At 33.0% G+C, this 22,150-nt stretch overlaps 2 protein-coding genes across 4 annotated transcripts; one reads left to right on the plus strand and one right to left on the minus strand.

Annotated features, from left to right (window-relative positions):
* The first annotated feature begins 12,889 nt into the window (after positions 1-12,889).
* Positions 12,890-15,113, plus strand: LOC131593183 (protein EARLY RESPONSIVE TO DEHYDRATION 15-like). Of its 3 annotated transcripts, none has more exons than XM_058865455.1 (3): positions 12,890-13,037; positions 14,173-14,566; positions 14,661-15,113. In XM_058865455.1, exons 2-3 carry the CDS (start codon positions 14,212-14,214, stop codon positions 14,813-14,815), a joined length of 510 nt encoding a protein of 169 aa, XP_058721438.1. In that variant the 5' UTR covers positions 12,890-13,037; positions 14,173-14,211; the 3' UTR covers positions 14,816-15,113. The 3 variants fall into 3 exon arrangements, with proteins under 3 accessions (XP_058721438.1, XP_058721440.1, XP_058721439.1); XM_058865457.1 differs by having other exon boundaries at positions 14,664-15,113; XM_058865456.1 differs by having other exon boundaries at positions 14,206-14,566.
* A 221-nt stretch (positions 15,114-15,334) lies between these two features.
* On the minus strand, positions 15,335-16,433 carry LOC131593184 (dolichyl-diphosphooligosaccharide--protein glycosyltransferase subunit DAD1-like). The gene is made up of 5 exons (XM_058865458.1): positions 16,035-16,433; positions 15,908-15,955; positions 15,674-15,761; positions 15,532-15,575; positions 15,335-15,418 (listed from the first exon to the last, which is right to left on the minus strand). The coding sequence occupies exons 1-5, from the start codon at positions 16,116-16,118 to the stop codon at positions 15,335-15,337; spliced, it is 348 nt and encodes a 115-aa protein (XP_058721441.1). The 5' UTR covers positions 16,119-16,433.
* Positions 16,434-22,150: the final 5,717 nt, after the last annotated feature.

Raw genomic sequence — 22,150 nt, forward strand, 5'->3', positions numbered from 1 at the left:
TAAAATTATCCATGTTTTGTGTGTTGTTGTGAACGAAAAAGAAACCACTTGTAATACGGTGGGAGAACTGACTTTTTTAAAATGTTGCGGATAGCAAGAGTCGCCACCGACTTTTATTTTATCCAATTAGAAAGGCTAAAATAATAGAAAAAGACCTTTTAAAAGAGATTGAGTTCGGGGGTAAGATATACAAAGGGAAAGTGTAAGCACCCTTTATATCCATGGTTATCCATGGGCTCTTAATTGCTTAGCTCACTTTGTTTGCAAAATGTTTGAGGTGTAGTATGTGAATAGAAAAAGATTTGTTAAGGACTTTAGCTTGTAAAATAAGCGTAGCCTGTTTTATTTGATTTGAAAAAGAGTAGGTAAAGATATTTTTGAATTTGAGAAGAGCAAGCCATTAAAAGAGATTGCCCTAAGTTAAATTTCTGTTCTTTAAGACTTTAGTTGGAAAGGGCTATCCATACCATAAAGAGGGCAGGTAGTCCTTTCATTGGATTTGAAAAGGGTCATCGGAATTATCGTAATTATCGTTCGCCATAAGACTGTCCCTACCATAAAGAGGGCAAGTAGTCTTTAGGGAAGGATATAATAGTCATTTTAAGGCAACAATGAGGATACCTTAGCATTCGAAGGGACGATCATCATTTATCCGAGGCAACATCGAGGGACCAGATCTCATATAATGATTTCATTTGTAGGCAAATGGCTAAGGTATCCTCGTATTCGAGGGACTTGACTATTTAATCGAAAGGCAACAGGCAACAAAAGAGGTTACCCTAAAGGTGTGTGTGGCACAATCATGTGGTTAAGTTCAGATATTTATCTTGTAAATAAGTGGTCTAATTCATTTTAACAAGGCTCGCACTCCCTATTTACTAACCACGCAGTTACTATCATACAGAAATTTAAAGTGCGGAAATTAAATCCTACGCTATTACAAGGCTTCGGGATGGGGGTGTTACAATAAAAACCTGTCGGGGGATGTGCGGAAGGTAAAGTGCGGAAAATAAAAGGTCCTAATTACTATTACATAAAAATCGAATGAGCGACCTATACATAATTTCTATAATTTTAAATGAACAACTTAAATAAATAATTAAATACGAATGTAAACACGCATGCGACAATCAATGGAGTTTAGGATGAGAAGAGAAGATCGCAAATTGAATTTCAAAGTTTGAAAATAAGTGAGAATAATCCTAAGTCTATATTTAATTGCTTGATTTTAATCCTAAATTAATTACTTAATTTTTTAATCAAATTAATCACAACCTAATAACTAAGTTAATTAAAATTATTAAACTAATTAGAACCTAAATCTAAATATTTTGCATTTTTTTATGGTTGATTTAAAAAAAGGTAATTTAAATAAATTAATAAAACTAAATATCAAAAGAAATAAAAGAAAGGAAAAAATAAATGGACCTGGGGTGCAGAATAAGTATAGGAGTGATGAATAATCAAACGCAGAACACTGGAATAATCAAAACAAGGCTGGGATCAAACCCAAGTTCTCTGGGTCACGCGCCTGTTACACTCACCAATGGTGCTGAAATCATTTGTTGATTAAGTGACATCTCGAGATAATTAAATATAAAAACATGAATTAAAAGAAGAATTTAAAACTTAGTCAAAAATGGGGCCCAGGTAGTGCATGCGTGACCAATAGGAAAAAGAGAGAGAAGTTGGATTTGTTGACTAGCCACTAAGAGCACGCCACGCCGTTGTCAACAATTCCACGTCCTATTCATCATCTTCTTTCCTCAGACCTGCGGAATTCCTTATGAATTTTCCTGCGGATTTTCTTGCCAGTTCATCCTCTCCCATAGCCGCGACTTGGAACCTGCAAAAATCAAACAACCAATGAAAGAAAAGTGCCCAGATCATCTTAATAGCTTGCTACAGACTCAATAGTGTCATCCTTTTAAACAAACAAGGTCTGAAATGTGGAAAACGAAAGCTTCCATCTTTGAAGCCCTAAGAATGGTGGATCTTGATTCAGGACCTGAAGCTCTAATGTACCGCATTAGACTTGCTCTAATACATCTCAGGAACTTGTTAGTGATGTTAGTTCAAACAAAAACATAATGGAATGCAAAATATGAACACTGAAAGTTTATAGCCAAACCGAGTTCGTGATACGTGCGTTTCATGGAAGTTTAGCCACGACCCTGGACTGGTACTTACTCCACAACACCTCGGTGATGTAATGGAAGTGTTTGTTGGCCTCGAAATCCTTCTAAAATCCTTTCTTCCTCGTGCCCTAGTTTGGAGTTTTGGAACATGTGTGGAGGCAAGGATTCGTGTCCTTGAGGTCTGCAGTAGAGTGAATTAGGTCAATAATTCTGGCAAGAATCCATTTGAATCTTTGATTTGCAATTAGAAAAAATTTGATTGGAAATCTCTTTTACAAGCTTCCAAATTTAGCCAATTTGATCCAATCTTCTTCCAATTAGTTGGTGCACGAAATTTGATTGAATATTGGAGTGAATGTAGATTAGACTTGATTCAAATCACTCTTTTAAACAATATCTTTGATTTTCTTTTGATTTATTTAACTTTAATCATCTTTTAAATGAAATAAAATTCATAATAAATCAAATAAAATCAAGTAATTTCGTGGAAATAATATTTGAGTCCTTGGATATGATAAGGATGAAGATTGGGCCAAGAAAGATTGGGTTCCTTTACAAAAAGATTCATTTTGGAGCCTTTTATTTCACATTTTTCCTCTCAAAATTTTCCAACTTTGACAAGGCATATCTCCCTCGATTTTTAAGATATAGAGGAGTTCTAGGACTTTTTGGAAAGCTCAAGATGTTGTCTACAAGAAACTTTGGAACCTTTTTTCCATTTGGAGATTTTATCCTGATGATATGGGCTTTGACAAAAAAACTGATTTTGGTTGATTTTCAGAAAGAACCTGTAATGTTTTGGCTCATATCTCTCAAATAAAGCATTTTTGGCCTTGGCATTAGAGAGACAAAGTTGTAAAGAATTCGATTTCCTTCAAAGTAGGATTTTTTTGGGAAATTTATGATGTTCCATGTGAAAGTTATGGCTGGTCAAAGTTCAGTTGACTTTTAGGTCAAAAAACCCTAATTTAGAAACTTTGAGTTTTGTTGATTTCTGAACTTTCCTTGATGAATCATGATCAACCCTTGATCAAATGATGAATGATACTTCAAAATAAAGGTGTTGACAAAAAATCAGGAGTTTTGACTGTACTTTGACCACAGTTGACTTTTAGGTCAAACTAGTCAATTGTTGATTATCTGAGTAATTGACTAAGCAATCTTTGGAATTGAAGCTTGAATCTTAGCATGAGGATACTATGAGGCGTATGAGAGGCCAAGAAGTCCACTTGAAGTATCAGAAGTTGATTTTACTTAAAGAGAAACAAAATCCTAGTTGTGGCTTGTTGCTTAGGAGACAGATAAGTGTGCCCAAATCTTGTATAGTCTTGAGCAGTTGAAAGTCATGTGAGCCAAAATATGATGGGAAAATTTTGGGGTATGACACCACTTATTCAACCCCCCCCTTTCTAAGTGTTTTCATACCCTTCAATTGGTATTAAAGCACTTGGTTCTAGGTGCAAGCACTTAACCGTGTCAGTAAAAGATCCAGGAGGAAAACACCATGGCAACTGATCAAAGCAACAACAACTATACAAAACCTCCTGTCTTTGATGGAGAAGATTTTGAATACTGGAAAGATAGACTAGAAAGTTTCCTTCTTGGTCAAGATGCTGATTTATGGGATGTTGTCTTAGATGGCTACTCACAACCAGTAGATGAAGAAGGAAACAAGATGGATAGAAAGATCATGACGAAACAACAAAAAGAAGATTTCAAAAATCACCACAAAGCTAGAAGTATTCTGCTCAATGCTATCTCTAAACAAGAGTATAAAAAAATCACAAATAGAGATACTGCACATGACATGTTTGAGTCTTTAAAAATGACTCATGAAGGCAACGCCCAAGTAAAAGAAACAAAGGATACACAAAAGCAGACCATGTCAAGAAAATTATCAAAAGTTTACCCAGAAGATGGGAACCAATGGTCACTGCATTCAAAGTTTCAAAAGATTTGAATAGTATATCCTTAGAAGAACTCATCAGTGTGCTAAGAAGTCACGAGATACAACTTGATGAACATGAGCCTCAAAAGTCAGAAGAAAGCTCTGAGGACTCTTCTTCAGAAGAAGAAGAAGATGAGTTATCTCTTCTCTCTATAAGGATCAACCAAATGTGGAAGCACAGACAAAAGAAGCTCAAAAACTACAAAAGATCAGAAGATAAAGCAGAATTCTCTGGACGCAAGAAGTCAAGCAAATGAAGTTCGTCTGTTTTGAATGTAATGAACCAGAACACTATAGAAATGATTGTCCTAAGCTGAAAGAAAGGTCAAAGAAAAAGTTTGAAAAGAAGAAAAGCCTGATGGGTACCTGGGATGACTCCAAATCTTCTGAAGATGGATCGAGCTCATAAGATGAACATATCAACTTAAATTTCATGGCCACCACAGCAGATAACTCTGACACTGAATTAGAATATGAAGATATGGCCTTAGCAGTAAAGTCAAAACACCAATCATGGTACCTAGACTCTGGATGCTCGTGTCACATGACGGGAAGAAAGTCTATGTTCCAAAGTTTGGAGTTTAAATTCGGCAGAGATGTCAGATTTGGAGGTAACTATTGATAATGAACAAGTTTGATTCTAAGGCACAAAAGTTTCTTCTGCTTGGATACTCTGAACGATCAAAAGATATAAACATTAAAGATTCAGAAGCAAAAGATAATTCAGAAGATCATCAATCTACAAAATCTATGGATAACCTTAGTAACTCTGAGGATCACTCAAACAAAAGAACTTCTAAGACTCGATTCAGCTTATCCAAAAGATGTCATTCTTGGAAAGAAAGATGACCTCATCGGAACTCTATCATTTCTCATAAACAACAAAGAATCACTAGTTAGATTAGTTTCTATGGTGGAACCAACTTCTGATTGGATTATTGCTATAAGAACTAAATCAGATTACAAGAAATGATATATGAGATCTAGTTCTGAAACCTGACAAATTCAACATCATTAGAAGTCACAAACTTCTGATTTACATGTTTCAAAAGTTCATTTCTTACACATTTCAGAAGTTCACCACATAAAACACTGCAACACACTAACCCTAGGATTTGAACGCGTGTTCAAATTCTGGAAGGTCACGCATGCGAGATATGGTGACGAGATCCCTAGGTAACTGTTCCAATCACTTCAAAAATCACGTTCTCTCCCTTAATTTTCGGATTCATTAAATGTTTTGCCATGATTATGATCTTAATATTTGATGAAAATATTTTATTATCTATTTAAAATCTTTTACTAATTATGTGCTAACTACATATGTTCTCTCTATAAATAGCTGTAGAAAATGTTCATTTCACTTTTTCACTTTCGTATTTTCAAACCCTATATATCCTTTGCCTCTTTTTCTACTTTCACAAAAAACCTCAACCGTTCATCAATGGCGTCCGCTTCATCCTCTCAACAAAATCTTGCTGCTATCGAGCAATCCTCAACCTGAGGGTTACATGGAACCACGAAGCACTATGCTTCTTCCAGTAAACGAGTTAGAAGCAATATGCGAGTACATGGTTGATCTAGAAAACATCAAGGAAAATGGGCATGATTTACTTCCTGCAGTCGAGTTTTAAGTATGGGGAAACTTCTTTAACAGGTTAATTGGACTAGTCTTCCCTCACCTGGTTAAAGAATTCTGGATTCATGCGGTCACTTCACCAAAAGCAATTCTATCATTCGTCATGGGTAAACAGATTGTTATCACCGAAAACCTAATCAGACAGTTAATAGGTTTTGAAGGTGAAGGATTTGTCAGCATTGCTGATGGAAAACCAGATATGTGACTAGTTTATGCTGAAATTTTCAAAAGCGGGGATAACGTTGAAATTGATAATTATAACCGCTTGACTGGCTCGAAACCTCGAACATTTTTTAAATATGTGTGAACTAAGTAATAAAATGATATATCTAAATCAAGGAAGCACTTGTTTTTATGGCTACATTTTTCTGCTTTTTGATTATGACAAAAAGGGGGGAGAAAGTGAAATTTTGATCTGATTAAAACATAACAGTTATTGGGATAAAGTCTCAAACATTTCTTACAAAGTACAAAAAGTTTCTTTCTGAAAGTCTGTAGGTAAAATAAATTCTGAAAGAAAGAACTTCTAAAGAAATATAATGAACATGATATTCCGAAAGAAAATATGATGAATCCTCAAAAGAAGTACAAGAACTCATTCTGAAAGAATATACTATAGAACTTCTAAAGAAGCGCGCTTTGTAAAGCTGTATCAAAAAATCTTCTGAAGAAACATACTGAAGAGTAAAATACTCAAGGAAGTTATCTTTTACATTTCTCTCTAAGTATTTATTTCAGGGGGATATTATACATTTCAGGGGAAGATTATACATCTCAGGGGGAGATCGTTTCTCTTATATACACAATTTCTGATCAGAACGTAAATGTTTTGTCATCATCAAAAAGGGGGAGATTGTTAGAACATAGTTTGGTTCTAATATTATCTTAGTGTTTTGATGATAGCAATTAAATAAATTTTGTATAAGTAAATATGATACTCTAATTATATATTTCTCATTTCAGAAGATGTCTGAATGCAAGTGTCATCAGAACATGAATCTTATGCAAAACTGAACAAGTGCAGAAAAGGAAAAGCCGATGTAGTTCTAATGAAGTGATCAATGCATTTTGTCAGTGTAGAAAAGAAAAAGGGAATGCACCTTCTAAGTTTGGTGACCCTCACCCGGTCACTTAACCCAACGGTTGTGGAACCTTCAAAGAAAAAGTGAAAATAAGACTCTTTGTTAGTTGGTTCAGCGGTTTCTGGTGCTGAACTTGGTAGGGAGGATTATGGTCCGATCCCCCGCAACTACAACTGAGTAAACAAAGGGTTATATCACGTAAGTACCAGAACCCCGTGCAGAAAAGGATCAGAGTCACTAACAGGTCGTCTTGCTATAAGTGTGTGGAGATAACGGGCTTAATGTGATTGCGCCTGAATGAAAAAGAGCAAAAAGGATGAGTAAGTTAGGCTATGGTATAATAATATGATTTGAATTGGTTTGTGTATTTAGGAGGCTTATGTCTGCATAATTGTGGATTAGTGCTCTTACGATTTCCTTAGTGTGCAATGTAGTACCCATCGATGCAAACTTACCCGAAGAAGATTAGTAGCCTAGGATGAGTAACTGTTGATGTATTTGTGCTTTCTTTGTTTTGTTTTTCATTTTGCTCGGAGTGCAAAAGTTCAAGTGTGGGGGAATTTGATCAGTGAATTTTGATGCACGTTCTTCCATGTTTGTACTCAAGCATTTCTTTGATTCGTTTTAATTATTTTTATGTTTTAATATGTTTTTATAATTTATTTTATTTTTGCACTTATTTGTTTTTCGTATTAATTTTTCAGCATTAGCAGTCTGCACGAATAAATTCATAACTAGAGCTTGGAGTATCGGATTGAAGCGTGCTACCAGTCGTTGGAAAGCTAAGAGAAAGAGCTACGACTTTTGTTCAAAAGTCGAGAGCTGAATCGGACTGTAGCAGAGTTAGAAAATTTGTGCAAGTTGCAGCATTAGTTTATTTTAGTGTTTGGGTCATTTGTAATGGGTCGGGTCGACCCGGTTAAGTTGTGAACGGGTTTGGGTATTTTCACCTAGGTTAGGCAGCCGAATTCACTATTCACGAAAACACTATTCATCATTTACTATTCACGAATTGGAGAGCTTGCAAAGAATGACTATGGAGAACTAAACACCTTCTTACGGATTCACTGTACTCAGGTTTCAAACTTTGAGATTGTTATAATATTTACAATTTGATTTCGATTCCTTTCAATTATGTTATAAGATTGTTGTTTGCTTAATTCGATTATCATATAACATTGTTGATTTATTTGATTGTTATGTGTTCCCAATTTAAATCGCTGTTAACTTTGCTTAATTGTTAATTTGCGTTATTCATAACCGTATGCTTAATCCAGCAATAGGAACATGTTTCTCATAGTGTCAATCACGCTTGCTGACTGATATTGTAATCAAATAGGATAGAAAATCCGCTTAGGGAATTGTAATATTAGCAATCGATGATAAGTAGAAACCGAGTCAGTGGATCTGTTTGCTCTATAATCACTTATTTCATAACAGCTTAATTTATAATCACTTTTTCCATTAATCGAACCATAACCAACCCCCCCTAATTCAAATTCCATTCGGTTAGTAATAACTAAGAATCCTTGAGAGACGATATTCGAGTTAAACTGTCGCTGTACTACGTTTTTGAAAAACTACTTATTTTTTATCCGCGCGCGACAGCGGATCATGAAGTAACTTCTGAAACGCACCAACCACGGCAGACATACTCAATTAGAAGTTATATTTAAGTTATGAAATCTGAATCAAGATAAGATGCCGTTAAAAACATAATGATTAGCAAAACGGTTGAAGCACTCAACTGGAGCAACTCCCAAGATTGATTAAAGAAGCAACGCACTTGCAGCTCGTTGGAGAAACAAAAACAAAAAGCAAACATGCAAGCATTTAATGCTCTCTCCAAAGATCAAGATAACAGACAGATTTGTGTAGCTATATATATATATATATATATATATAGAGAGAGAGAGAGAGAGAGAGAGAAAGAGAGAGGAATCTCTGAAAAGTAGAGGGTGTGAGCTGATGCACAAAAGAAAAATGAAGAACATATAAAGCTTACACACATGGAGGAAAGAACACTTGCTCATATACGAACGAAGAACTCTTACGCTGAAGAACATCATCTTTACTATTCTGAGTTCATATCTATTGTACTAAAAACATAGTGAAATATCACAATTGTGATTAAAGCTTTTTAGAAGCAATTTGAAAACACTTTGTTAACGTGTAATCGTTCCTTGAGAGACCGTTTGGGTCAGATTTCTCAAGAGGGCTAGGACTAGTTTAGTCTTAGAGGTTGTTAGTCACAAGCAATTGGTTTGTGCAAGGTTGTTAGTCACAAGCAGTTGGTTTGTGCATTGTACTGTTAGTCACAACAGTTGGTTGTGCAGTGTAATCAGTTTTGATTATAGTGGATTAAGTCCTCGATTGAGAGAGACGAAATCACCTTGGCGGGTGGACTGGAGTAGTTTGAGTTACAAACGAACCAAGATAAAATTATCCATGTTTTGTTTGTTGTTGTGAACAAAAAAGAAACCATTTATTCAACCCCCCCCCCCCCTTTCTAAGTGTTTTCATACCCTTCACGGCTAACCTAGTTCTTTACTGATTATTTCAAGGTTATTTATCTCCTCTAATTCCAATTAACCAATATAATGGAACTCTATTTTTCTGTTATTCCTAATGGGCTTAATTCTACACCCCCCACAAGTCTACTGCTAACACAACAACTAGCCCGCTTACTAATTAGTCTAATTTAATCTAATATTATTTCTACGACTAAATCGACTAATTTAATCAACTAACCGCACAACAACTTAAATTGACATATTGAAATTTCAACGATTCCCGACAATTAATCGAAAATAAATTAATTAAATAGTAAATTAATTACGGGCGTTACAACTCTGCCCCACTTAGAATATTTTCGTCCTCGAAAAATAGTCTGATTCAAACAACTCGGGATAAGATTCCCGCATCTTGGTCTCGACCAGACTACTTTCACCAAGGCAATCTCCTTGCTACTTAGAGTCTTCATTTCATGATCCGCGATTCGTATAGGCATCGTCTCCACAGTAAGGTTATCTCGCACTTGCACATCATCCATGTGAATTCGAAAGGTTAGGCGGTAAAGCCACTCTATAAGCAACGTTTCCAACTCTGTCCGAAATATAATACAGACCAATGAACCGAAGAGTGAGCTTCTTAGACTTCAATACTCGCCCCACACCGGTCACCGGCGTGACTCTAAAAAACACATGATCACCCGCTTGAAATTCCAAATCTTTCCTTCGCTTGTCATGATAACTATTTTGTCTACTTTGAGAAGATTTCATATTTTCTTGAATTAACTTCACCTTCTCAGTAGTCTCTCGAACAATTTTCGGTCCAAATACTACACTTTCTCCAGATTCATGCCAACACAAAGGAGTTCTACATCTCCGACCATACAACGCTTCAAAATGCGCCATTCCGATACTAGAATGGTAACTTTTATTATAAGTGAACTCGATCGATGTGAGATAAGTATCCCACGAACCTCCTTTCTCAAGAACAAATGCTCTTAACAATTATGTTTGTCTTCATATTTTGTTGTAGGATTTAGAAAATTCTTGATGTGGAGCAGGAGTATTGGTGAGTAACCGGTAACTTATATCTCTAAAATTCATGGTTTTCCTTTATATACATGTGCCAAAAGTTTCCATGAAATTTGAGTTATTAGCTTACTTTCTAAGATAGTGATAAATTCGTTTTTTGATCAAAGCACTATCAATCAATATTATACATTTTGTCTTGACAGATTAGATTATATGAGTTGGAAATTTGATATCTTCATAGTTTCCAATCAGTCACAATGGCATTATAATTAAGCACAAGACTCTCTTTTCTCCTTTTCGGTTTGTAATCAAGCTTCTTATGTTCTTTTGTGAATGAATATAACTGAAATTTTAAGGGCAAACAAATTATCTGGTTTAATATTCCGTTCAACTGTTAACACTATTCTTTTCTATAGTCAAATTAGTGATTTCCTCAATATAAATGTTTGTAAATAGAACTGTTAACCTTGTCCAACATTTAAAAAAAAAAAAAAGACATTTGTATGTGACAGTTACTGTATTAATAATTAATTAAGGAATGAATTGGTATCATACTATTACAATTTTTATGTAGTTACTTCTTTTTCAAAATTAGTAGTTACTTATTTTTCAAAATTGTTTTATCTATTTCCTTTCCCTTCTCCATGCTATTATTTGTTTTGAAATAAATCAATCCTTTCAAGAATGGATGTTTTTACATTTTTTTTGCAATTTAACTTTAATTAAAATAAATTTATCTTATTCATTTGGTTATTTGATTTTTTTTATCAAAAACCATGTAATTTAGTTTTCCAATTTAACAAATAATTTGTCATTTACACAAACTCATTCTACTTTTAAGAATGGATTAAGAATGGATGTTTTTACATTTTTTTTCATTTTAACTTTAATTAAAATAAATTTATCTTATTGATTTGGTTATTTGATTTTTATCAAAAACCATGTAATTTATTTTTCCGATTTAACAAATAATTTGTCATTTACACAAACTCATTCTACTTTAACTTTTTGTTTGTTTTTAAATGTTTTTTGAGTAATTTATTTTGCTTGAGGTGTGTAAAGTTTGCGGATATTGAGTGATAGAGCTATTAAATTCTTTGGTATAATTTTATATATATTAATAATCTCAATTAACTTTAATTATCATGTTAATATAAAATATAATAATAAAAATATAGTAATAGTGATAGTAGAATTAATTTATCATTTACACAAATTCATTCTAAAAAAAAATTATTTGTTTTCAACATGCTTATTGTTTAATTTTTTTTCCGAGGTATGTGAAGTATGAGATTTGTGAGTGATTGAGCTATCAAATTTTTTATTGATATGATTTTTTTTATATCATTTCGTATTGATGTTACTCCATTCCAATGACATTTTATTTTGAAGGGAAAATAATTGACATAACTTTGCCTCCCAAGTTTTTTTCTCACAAAATATCATTTAAATATCACCACTCATTTGTACTGGTTTTTAATATTGAAAATATAATCGAAAAGTGATATGGGACACAATCAATTAGATCCGACAAAAAGTATGCATAAATTTTAAAGAATGATTTATTCTCAATAATTTTCTATTATTTAATAGGTATTGAACTATTACTCATTTATATTTATCTCTAATAGATAAATGGATTTAATGGAAATACACTGACAGTGTAAAGCAGTTTTACACTGTCGATAAAATCATAACCGTTAATTTTTATAGACATTTGACTTTTTCTTGGAATTACATATAAAGTATTTGTTTTTAAGGGTTGTGATGCACTGACCGTGTAAAATATTTTACACTGACAGTGCACTACCTTTAAGCTCTAGATAAATAGTTCTCTCAATATATACATTTGAGTACAATTGTCATAATATTTAATAGATGTGCAAACAATTTAATACCTATTTTATTTTAATTAATAATTGTTTTTATTTGAGAGACTAAATTTTTATTTATAGGAAAACAATGAGTAATATTTGTAAGTTTTACTAACTCCTGTAAATTTTTTCACTGAAACTCACTATTTTTATATATCACTATCACTCCAATAGTATTTTTTTATTTTAATCAATAAAATATTTATAAATATTTATAGTTATTAAATATATCGAATTTATCATATTAGTGATTTGCTAAATATTTAAAATTATCAGATACAACTTGTTTTCAAATAAATGCTACTTTCAAAGATTGAACCTGAACCAACAAATTCCTTAACCCAACTAGCAAATATAATTAAGCTACTCAACCCACACACGCAAATAAAGAAGTTAAAAACCTGAATCCGCGCGAGTCCACATTATGCAACTATGCAACCGCCCACACCTTATTTTTCCACAAGCCGCCCTTATCAACAATCCAAGTCATCATTGACTCTTCTTTCCCCAAAATATCTACCCCACCTGTACCTTTCTCAACCGTCCGATCAACCTCTCTCTCTCTCTCTCCACCATCGACCACTCTCATCACTTTCCACCCACGTGCTGGGGTCCACACCTTAAAAAAAACATAACTAACCTCTTTCCGAACCTCAGCTTCGGTTAACCCGAACCTAGCCCTGTCTTTTTTCCTTCTTTATCCATTTTCCACCGAGAAAATTTATATACACCATTTTCCATTATTTTCATCTCACTCTGTGATTGTGATCTTTGTGAACAATCATAACATCACTCTGCAAAACACTGATAATAGGTAACAATGGAATATTATCTATTTTTTTCATGATATTTCTTGATCCATTGTTGATCTTTTGAAAAAATATGATTTTTTTTATAGTCAATTAGATGGGTTTTATTTAATTTTTTTGGTTAGATTCTGTGACCCTTTGTTGATCTATTGAAAAAAAATGTTTTTTTTTTTTTACCAAACTTGTGTAGTGAACTTATTATGCAGAGTTGGGTTAAGTTTTTTTCTTTCTTGTATGTGATTTTTTTGGGTGATGTTTTTTAAGTGATCATTTGTTGATTGTTATGCTGTGATTTTTCATTGACTTTCTTTGTGATGTGTGTGTTTTAGATCATAAGGGTTGTACTGTTGTTACTATATAGCAAACCTTGGATGGATCATGGTTTTGTTAGGGTCATGATGGATTTGCAAGGTTTTTGTTTTTGTTTTGTTATTGCTTTGAAATAAGAATCTAACAAAAGATGAAGTTGTTCTGGGAGGGGTTGGGTTTAGATCAAAGCTTTGATCTTGATTGTGGGGATATTGATCTGAAATAAGTGTTTTTTTTAGATCTGAAAGAAGTGTTTTATGAGTGTCATACTGGTGTTAGGGGTGTCGGAATCGATTCAAAATGTGCAAGTGTTGTAGCAAAGTAAATGAAAACTTTATATTTTTTAGACACTTGTTTGACTTTTCCAATTTGAGTGTTATATTGGGACACCGATGCGTGTCGCAGCTGACTCATGTTGTGAGTGTTATACAAGTATGTGACATCGTTGTGTGTCGGACACTGCGACACGCCTACTTGTAGAGGACATGTTTCATAGGTTCTTAATAATTAACATGCTTATATTTGAAATCACTATTTTAGTGACCGACTGCGACACGCGTACTTGTAGAGGAGGCGGACGTGTTTCAAAGGTTCTAAGTGATTAACATGCTTATATTTGAAATCAGTGTTTTAGTGGTGTACTATATATTGGTTAGTGTGTGTCATTTTTCTTTGTCTATCTGTTATAGGCTTGCAGCAACTGGTTCTTTTTGCTACATAAGCTATGTGTGATTTACTTCAGTATTTGACATGATTCCGTGATTTGCGATTGACAACACTATTGTATTCTCATTTAAATGCAATCTGATATACTTTATGCATACTATGTAGGATTGTGCTGAAGTTATTGCATTTGTGTGACAGTTTCTAATGGCATTGGTATCTAAAAGAAGTTTGGCTCTGAATCCAAATGCTCCACTCTTCATACCTGCTGCATTTCGTCAAGTGGAGGATTTTTCACCTCAATGGTGGGAGCTTGTGAAATCTTCAACATGGTTTCATGACTATTGGGTGAGCCAGAACGAAGAGGAAGATTTTGAAGCAAGTGATGCTAATGATACTACAAATGATGATATAGAAAATCTTCTGGCTGAAACTTTTGATCTTGGCATCGAAGAAGAGTTCAATCTTCTAGAGAATGAGTTTGAGAAATTGGTTATGTCTGACAAAGCTCAAGAGTGTCCAGTTATCGATGAGCCTGTTGAGGAAAAGAAGCCTCTTCATGGTAAGCGTTGAAGCTAATTAATTTCCAATTCGATACTATAAATTTTCATTGAACAAAAGAAATGTAATGTCTCGTGTTTGATTTCTTTCTTTAGTAGGTGTTAACAAGGATGCTTCGGCTCTTCTGAAGATCTTGTCCCCAAATGAAAGGGGTCCCAAGTCACCTGTTGGATCTGCAAAACACTTTGAGAAGCCGGCACAATATGTTAACCTCAAGTGTGCACCTCAACGAATTCACCAACCTCGTTAGAAGAAATTCAAACTTCAAAGCTCATAGCGATGATAACTTGCTTGAACTGCAAGTTTCTTCTGACTTCAGTATGCAATCTCTGTTGAAATAACTTGTGTACATAGAAGGTGTAGTAGTAGTAATAGTAGTAGTGTCTTATGTATTTTTCTTGTTGATTGTCTATTTGTCTTGTATATTTAATGGTAGGTGAGACTTTAAATTATGAAGGGCCTAAATCTTGTAATTTCTATGAGATTGATCATCTTTATTTCATCTCATTTTGAAAATAAATGGTTAGTGTTTTCATTTGCAAAAGAAAGTTTTAGGTGTGTCATGTTCAATGTGGTAATTGGGTTGAGCTTTTCAAGTCCTGTACTTTTACATTTGGAAAGAAAATGAGCAAGTAGCATTCACAATGTTATTTCAACAATGTGGCAATTGGAATTAAACTAAATACTCTAGTGACTAAAATCAAGGTATAGCACTATTAGTTTTTTGCTATGTCGACGAGCTCTCTAAACAAAACCACACAAACACAGTTTAACCAAGGAAGTTCATGATCACCAAATGCAGCACCACATTGCAGAAAACAAAATCCGCAAAAGCGCGCTCGGGTGCAAAGTCCTGCAATAGGATGGAACAGCAAGCACTGTAAGAATATATCAAGTGAAGAAAACCTAGAACTGTTACATGGTTTTGTTACTCAATCGCCGCAATACACTCGAGAAACAAATTACCTTGAATTCCTTGTTCTCTTTATTCACTTGGATCCGCAGACAAACTGGTCCAAAATAAATTGGTAAGAAATACAAGAACAGAACATAATCATATGAATCTGGTCGGGTTAGAAGTACTGTATTATATTGATTCATCTCTTACCAGCAAGAACTGCAGTCCCTACGCAAGAAAGTACTCCGGAAAGGAAGGAGTTAAATGGAAATGTTCCCACCAAAGCCATGTAAACTACCTGTTCAGTAAGAAAATGGAAAAATCGAAGTTTTAACGAGAGCATGTAACTTCAACATAAACCTTGAACTCTTTTCATTTCGAAACTGATTCAACATAAACCTTGAACTCTTTTCATTTCGAAACTGAAACAAGGCTGGGAACTACCTGAATGAGGGCGGTGAAGACGGCGAACACAACATAATGATCAATAATCTACAGGAAGAGCCAAAGTATGGTTAGAAAAAAGTAAATATTTTTATAGAAATGCAGAGGGAAAGAGAGAACAAACAACCTTGAGATTAGTCGGGGTTGCGGAATAAGCAGACCAAAGAGCGCGGATAAGATCTTTTGCATCCTTGGCAGTAGACCTCACCATCGTCTTCAACTCTTGTCAATTTGATAGAAGCCGGAACTAAACCCTCTTCCTTCTACCTACAAGCTGAAAAAAAGAGACAGAAGTTCACACAAATATGGCTCTGGATGCTGAAATACAATATATACAAGTCCACTTCAAATCATAAAGATTCAAATCATAAAAATTCAGTGAAAAATATTAATAATAATTTGAAAAAATATTAATGAAACATAATTATAAATGTCGGTGTCGGTTTTGGACATACTATTTTTCAGAAGCGTTCACGTCAATATTAATAATAATTTAAAAAAATGATTAATGAAATATAATTATAAATATCGGTGTCGGTTTTGGACATACTATTTTTCAGAAGCGTTCAGTGTTAAAGAGATAAAAAAACTCTAATAATATCAAAGATGTCGGAGTTACCATTACCTTGACTATAAACCTTCGTGACATGGTTTGATCATTCCACAAAAACAAAATACTTTAAAGAACGATATGCAAAAATGATTGGCATTGGACTTCAACAAAAGATTCATAGCACTATGATGCAGGAACTCCAAAAATACGACACCTCTGATATGTCGACACTATTAATAATTTAAGAAAATAACTAAATTAAACCTAATTATAAGTGTCTAAGTTTCAGACACCAATTTTTACATAGACATACATTTTTCAGAGATATCGGTGCTATTTAGATCAAACATTCCTTGTAAATTGAAGAAGCATTGAACACAAATGAACACACATTAAGCCAGGAATGCAAAACATTGAAATCTGAATCAATCCATACAATAGAACACTGAAAGAATGAAGGGAAATAAAATTGAAAAATTATCATGCATGAGATATAAGAATTCAAATGAAAACAATAATAACGAATCAAAAGTTCTGCATGTGAATGAAAGATAAATTGATGCATTTCAATAAGATCTATATGATGGCGAGGTTATTACCTCTCAGTTTCAATCCAGACGTTGATCAGCAGCGATAGATTTCTTGCAGTGCCTTCTTTAGAGATTAACTGAGGTTGTGTCTGCAACCCAATATCGTCTTTTCGCAACTAGTAATTTGGATCTTTGTCCAAAGAAGATATATAACAAAATAGTTACTTTGTCAAAAATAATTATATTAATAATAAAATAATAATAATGGGACTTCGTAAGTTTTTTTTTCTTTAACTTAATTATTGGTTTTTTTATAAGTAAAAATTATTATTAATAAAAGTATAGCGGATACTCGAATCTTTTAAAAAATCTAAAGGTAAGTGTAACCAATTTTACAAGGTGGTACAACAAAAACCTCTATTGTCAATGGAATGCCAGGACCAACATAAATATTGCTAGTAAATATTAGAATATAGGTTGTGTATATTATTACTATGGATCAAACAGTGTATTGGGCCCATTCAAAATAGCCCATTAGTCATTTGCACTATATAACTTCATTGTAACTCATTTTAATGAAAATTACGTACAGAATTTCAATTTCTATTTTTCCGCCATTCCCTTTCTTCTTCCATGGCTCATTCTCCTTCCATTATTACTATGTAATAGTAAAGTTAATTCTTTTGGATATTCAAAAAAAAAAAATTGTGCATTTGACATATGATGTTGCAAATAGTTTTTTATATAACATATAATGAATCAACTATACATGAATACATGATGATTCCCCGAGCACAGCAAGGGATCAAAAATCGAATATGGAGAATTCATAGAAGAGATAATGATGAAGATTTGGTGAACACAAAAGACGTTGCAACTATCAAATCATCCAATTTGTAGGTTTCACAATCCTTTTTCTTCTTCTTTGGTCATTATTAGGTTTTTTATTTAGCTTTTAAGTTTTCTATTAAGTTCTATTTGGTCATCAGGATTTTCTAAAGTTACAATTGGTAGTTTTTCTAAATCATGCGTTGGTATTGTGATTTTAAAGATCTCTAAACATAGGTTAAATTGATTGTTTATTATATTTGTATTAGGATTTTCTTTTAAGTTTGGATCTTGTAAGTGATGGAGAGTAGATTTCAATGTGTATTATATCGCGGAGGATTTTCTTCATCTTTTAGACTACATAGGGATTGATGCTAGTTGGTTATATGATTCTGGTTAATGTGGCTATTTCAAAGTTAAGAGTAGTTTAAAGGAGTTTGGGAACCCACCGGTAGATTTAATGTGATTATTTGTAAGTCCAATAATCCACAATTGATGATATTAATGGGCTTTGGCTAATATGCATAAGGATTTACTTATGCACCATGCATAAGCCTACATAAATCATTGGATCATGTTTTTAATCCAGTATTAAGTATTGAGTATTGAGTATTGAGTATTGAGTATTGAGTATTGAGTGGTGAGTATTGAGTATTGAGTAATAACAATTGATATCTAGAATTTGATCCAAGGGTCCATAATAATCTATGCATGGTGCAAAGATTTTTATCTATGCACGGTAACTGCACCCATATTAATGCTTTGATGAAATAGAAAATATTACTATGGTATTTGCATTGTTTGAATATTTAAGGGAAACACTAACTATTAAAAGATATTCGGTGAAGTCATAATTCTAATGAATGATTAACGGTTAATTTAGATATGGTTTAAAAATGAGTTTTGCTAACTAGTGCCAACAGGGTACTCTTTAAGAATACTAAATAAAGAAAATATACTTTGTAAAAGTCAATATTTCAATTTTCAATACTTTTTCAATGCATTGAATGCACACATTTTTTAAAAGACTTACTATTTTAATCACTTAAAGAATGCCCCAAGGACACTCGTTAGCATTTTCCTTTAAAAATCTTACTTTGGTCAAGCAAATTGTTCATATGTATGTTATGGTTTATGGTTTATCGTGATATTGATAATGAACTTGCATTTAAAAAGAAAACGTTGCCACAAAAATAATTTCAAAGCTCGCTTGTAAAAAAATAGGTGAAAAGAACGAAAAAACTACGATTCAACATGCAGAAACCAGGCCAAATAAAAACCATGAAGAAACAAAGCTCGCTAGGCCCAACATAGGCACATGCATGGCTAGATGGCACCATAAGTTTCAACTACTTCATGGTGAAGTAAGAGTTAGCTCGCTTGTCGAATGAGTGGTGCATTAGACAAGTAAAGACGGTCAAGGCCACATGATAGAAATTTAAGCATTGTTTAGTGAGAAAGAAAAACAGACTACACAGAGTAGGTCAGAGCACGATAGGTGCGCTATGCGAGAAGGTTGTGCGCCTAGCGAGAAGTCCAATTTTATTCCTATAAATAGGAGTTTCCAGTTCAATGTAAAGGCAATTTATGTGGATTGATGTAAGACAAAATTGGAGTAAGTTAACTTTGGTCTACAACAAGATAATAAGAGAGGAAGCCTAAGGACGGAAGCGTTGCTCAAGTGACAAGGCAGATCACACTTCCAAGACCGACTTCTTGGAGTTAACTGTGGTTACGCTAACCATGAGTAAACATTACAAAAAATCTATTTGTTGAGGGTTAGACGTAGTCATTATATTCATGTACTAAATTGGTCATGGTGTTCTATGTAATTCTACCCATGCTTTAAAATTGATGACTCTTTAATCTTAATGTTTGTTTTATATTTGCTACCTAAAAAATGTTTCATGGTGTGACATGACATTGAAAAGGTGCTTGCCATTACTAGATCCAAGATAATCATATATTAGATCGGTGTAGAGTCTTGCTGCTTTATAACTATTAGAACTTAATGCTATGTGTTGTTTAATAATCAATTTATCAAGCTATTGATTAATGCACTGATCAGACATGTGGTAATAATAATAGTTGAGTAAAGAAGTATATTACTCACCTATGGAGATGCATGATAAATACGTACTGATGAAATTTACCTCCAGCAGGTTTTCTTATTGTTAACTCTGAAATCTCAATTTTACTTTTTGTTATTTATTGTTATGTCATTAACTTTTCACGCATCACAATTAATACACAACCTTTTTCTACTTAAAATATTAGATTTTTTGAATGGTCTTTGAAATTGCCAGTCTATGTAGATACGATAATTGTAAAATTTATTTTTGCTGCAAACACAATAGGGTGTGTGAATAATATACATAGTAAAAAAAACTACTATTCTTCAAAATGAGTAAAAACGAAAAAAAATTATGTTACCTAATTCAAAAACTTAAATCCTTCATTAACCACCTAATCTGGGGAAAGTGGCGGATTCCCCTATCTTTGACCAATGATAGTACATACATCATTAATGTTAAGGACGAGTTTGAGGATATCGCCTAAACAACACCGCTTTTAGGCGAAGACTTCCTTATTTACACCAATCACAAATATGACACTACAAACTTCATTCTCATTGATGGAAGAAACTATAATCGATTGGACCAAGAATGTACTATAGTTCTAGTTCCATATTCACAACCATAGTTAGTAGAGAACATCTATTACAACACCAACAAAAAAAAAGAGAAAACATAATTGTTGTTGAACCAAGAGATAATCATGGTTGGCAATTAGTTCAATGGAACTTAAAATACCCCGTAAGTAACACTTATTGGGATATAAATGAGTGGAAAAATTACACTTTTTAGAATATAAACTTTTCTTATATTTTAAATTTATTAAAAATTTATTTTGAGTTTCATATGTTACTATAGAGGTAGGGCTATCAATTAACTAAAACAATTCGAAAATAGTTCGGAATTCGATTCGATAATTAAATCGTTGAATTAGGATTATGAACTAAATGAACTGAATATGGGTTAAAAACTAAGTTCGTTAACTAAATGAGCTAAACTTGAACTATACATTATTCGACTAATTAGATTTATGAGTCAACTCGATTATACATGAGGTGAATTAATATTCTTTTTAAGAGTAGATTTAAATATTTGTTCCAAATCTTAGCCCTATCTTTCTTTTAATCTAACGGTTTTAATTGATAATTTATATTTTTAAGTGAACAAAATATTTTTAAAAATAATTATACAAATAAATCAACGCCGTATAAATTCCAATCTTATTTTTATAATTTTTATTTAAAGAAAAATATAGATTTAAAATGTCAAATATAAAAAAAACACTTTAAAAATGACTTTTAAGTTTGTAAAACAAACGAATTGAATTTAACTAGTTAAACTAAGTTATTTGTTAACTTCTAACGAATTGAGTTTGAATTGATTTTTTTAAATAAAAAACACAAATTAATATTTAAGCTAAACCAATTCTTAATGAGTCGAACCGAACTGATACAAATTCGACTCGACCCAACTCATATTCAACCTTAGAGGATATCCATAAAGTCATATCTTGTACAAATTAATATTTGGACATTTTACTCTAATGATAAAATTTTGAGTTGAGTATTAATTTCAATTTACTTCATTCAATATTATTTAATAAAATAAATTTGTATCTTATGTTACCCGATAAGATAAGGCAACAAATTCTATCCAATTTACATTACCATTTAAGATTCTTAAAAATAAAATAAAATACAAATTCATGTTATTATAAAAACACAATTTCTCATCCCATCCCATGAGTCTCTTACGCACCACTGAATTGATCAATTTGTCTTCGATCTTTCGTAGGTGCATCTCCGCAAGCATCTATTTTTTTTGTTTAACGTTGTTTTGTTCCGTAGATACACATACAAAATATTTGTAACACCCTTCTAAACCTCGCAACAATTATATAAAAATTTCAGAGTAAACATGAAAACAAGGGTGCCACAATTCAATAAAACAATTTATTATAACTCACTTGTCATGCTTCACTAGTGAACAATCATCAATTCAATAAAATCATGTTTCTACACAACGGAATATTCATCATGCGGATAAGCATAACATCATCTATGCAACATCCCACAAAATTAATACAATAACAACATAATAGAGTATCATCGTAGACTCTAACTAGCGTTCCCCAGTGTTACAATATCAGAGCATGACACCGACGCTATACTTAGAGAAATTAGCCTATGAGCTATCCTCACCAAAGCCAAAAGCCGCTACTCGTCAATCTGAAAATGTCACCAGTAAAGATGAGTCT

This window comes from Vicia villosa, linkage group LG3 (genome assembly GCF_029867415.1).
Source record: "Vicia villosa cultivar HV-30 ecotype Madison, WI linkage group LG3, Vvil1.0, whole genome shotgun sequence".
Lineage (NCBI taxonomy): Eukaryota > Viridiplantae > Streptophyta > Magnoliopsida > Fabales > Fabaceae > Vicia > Vicia villosa.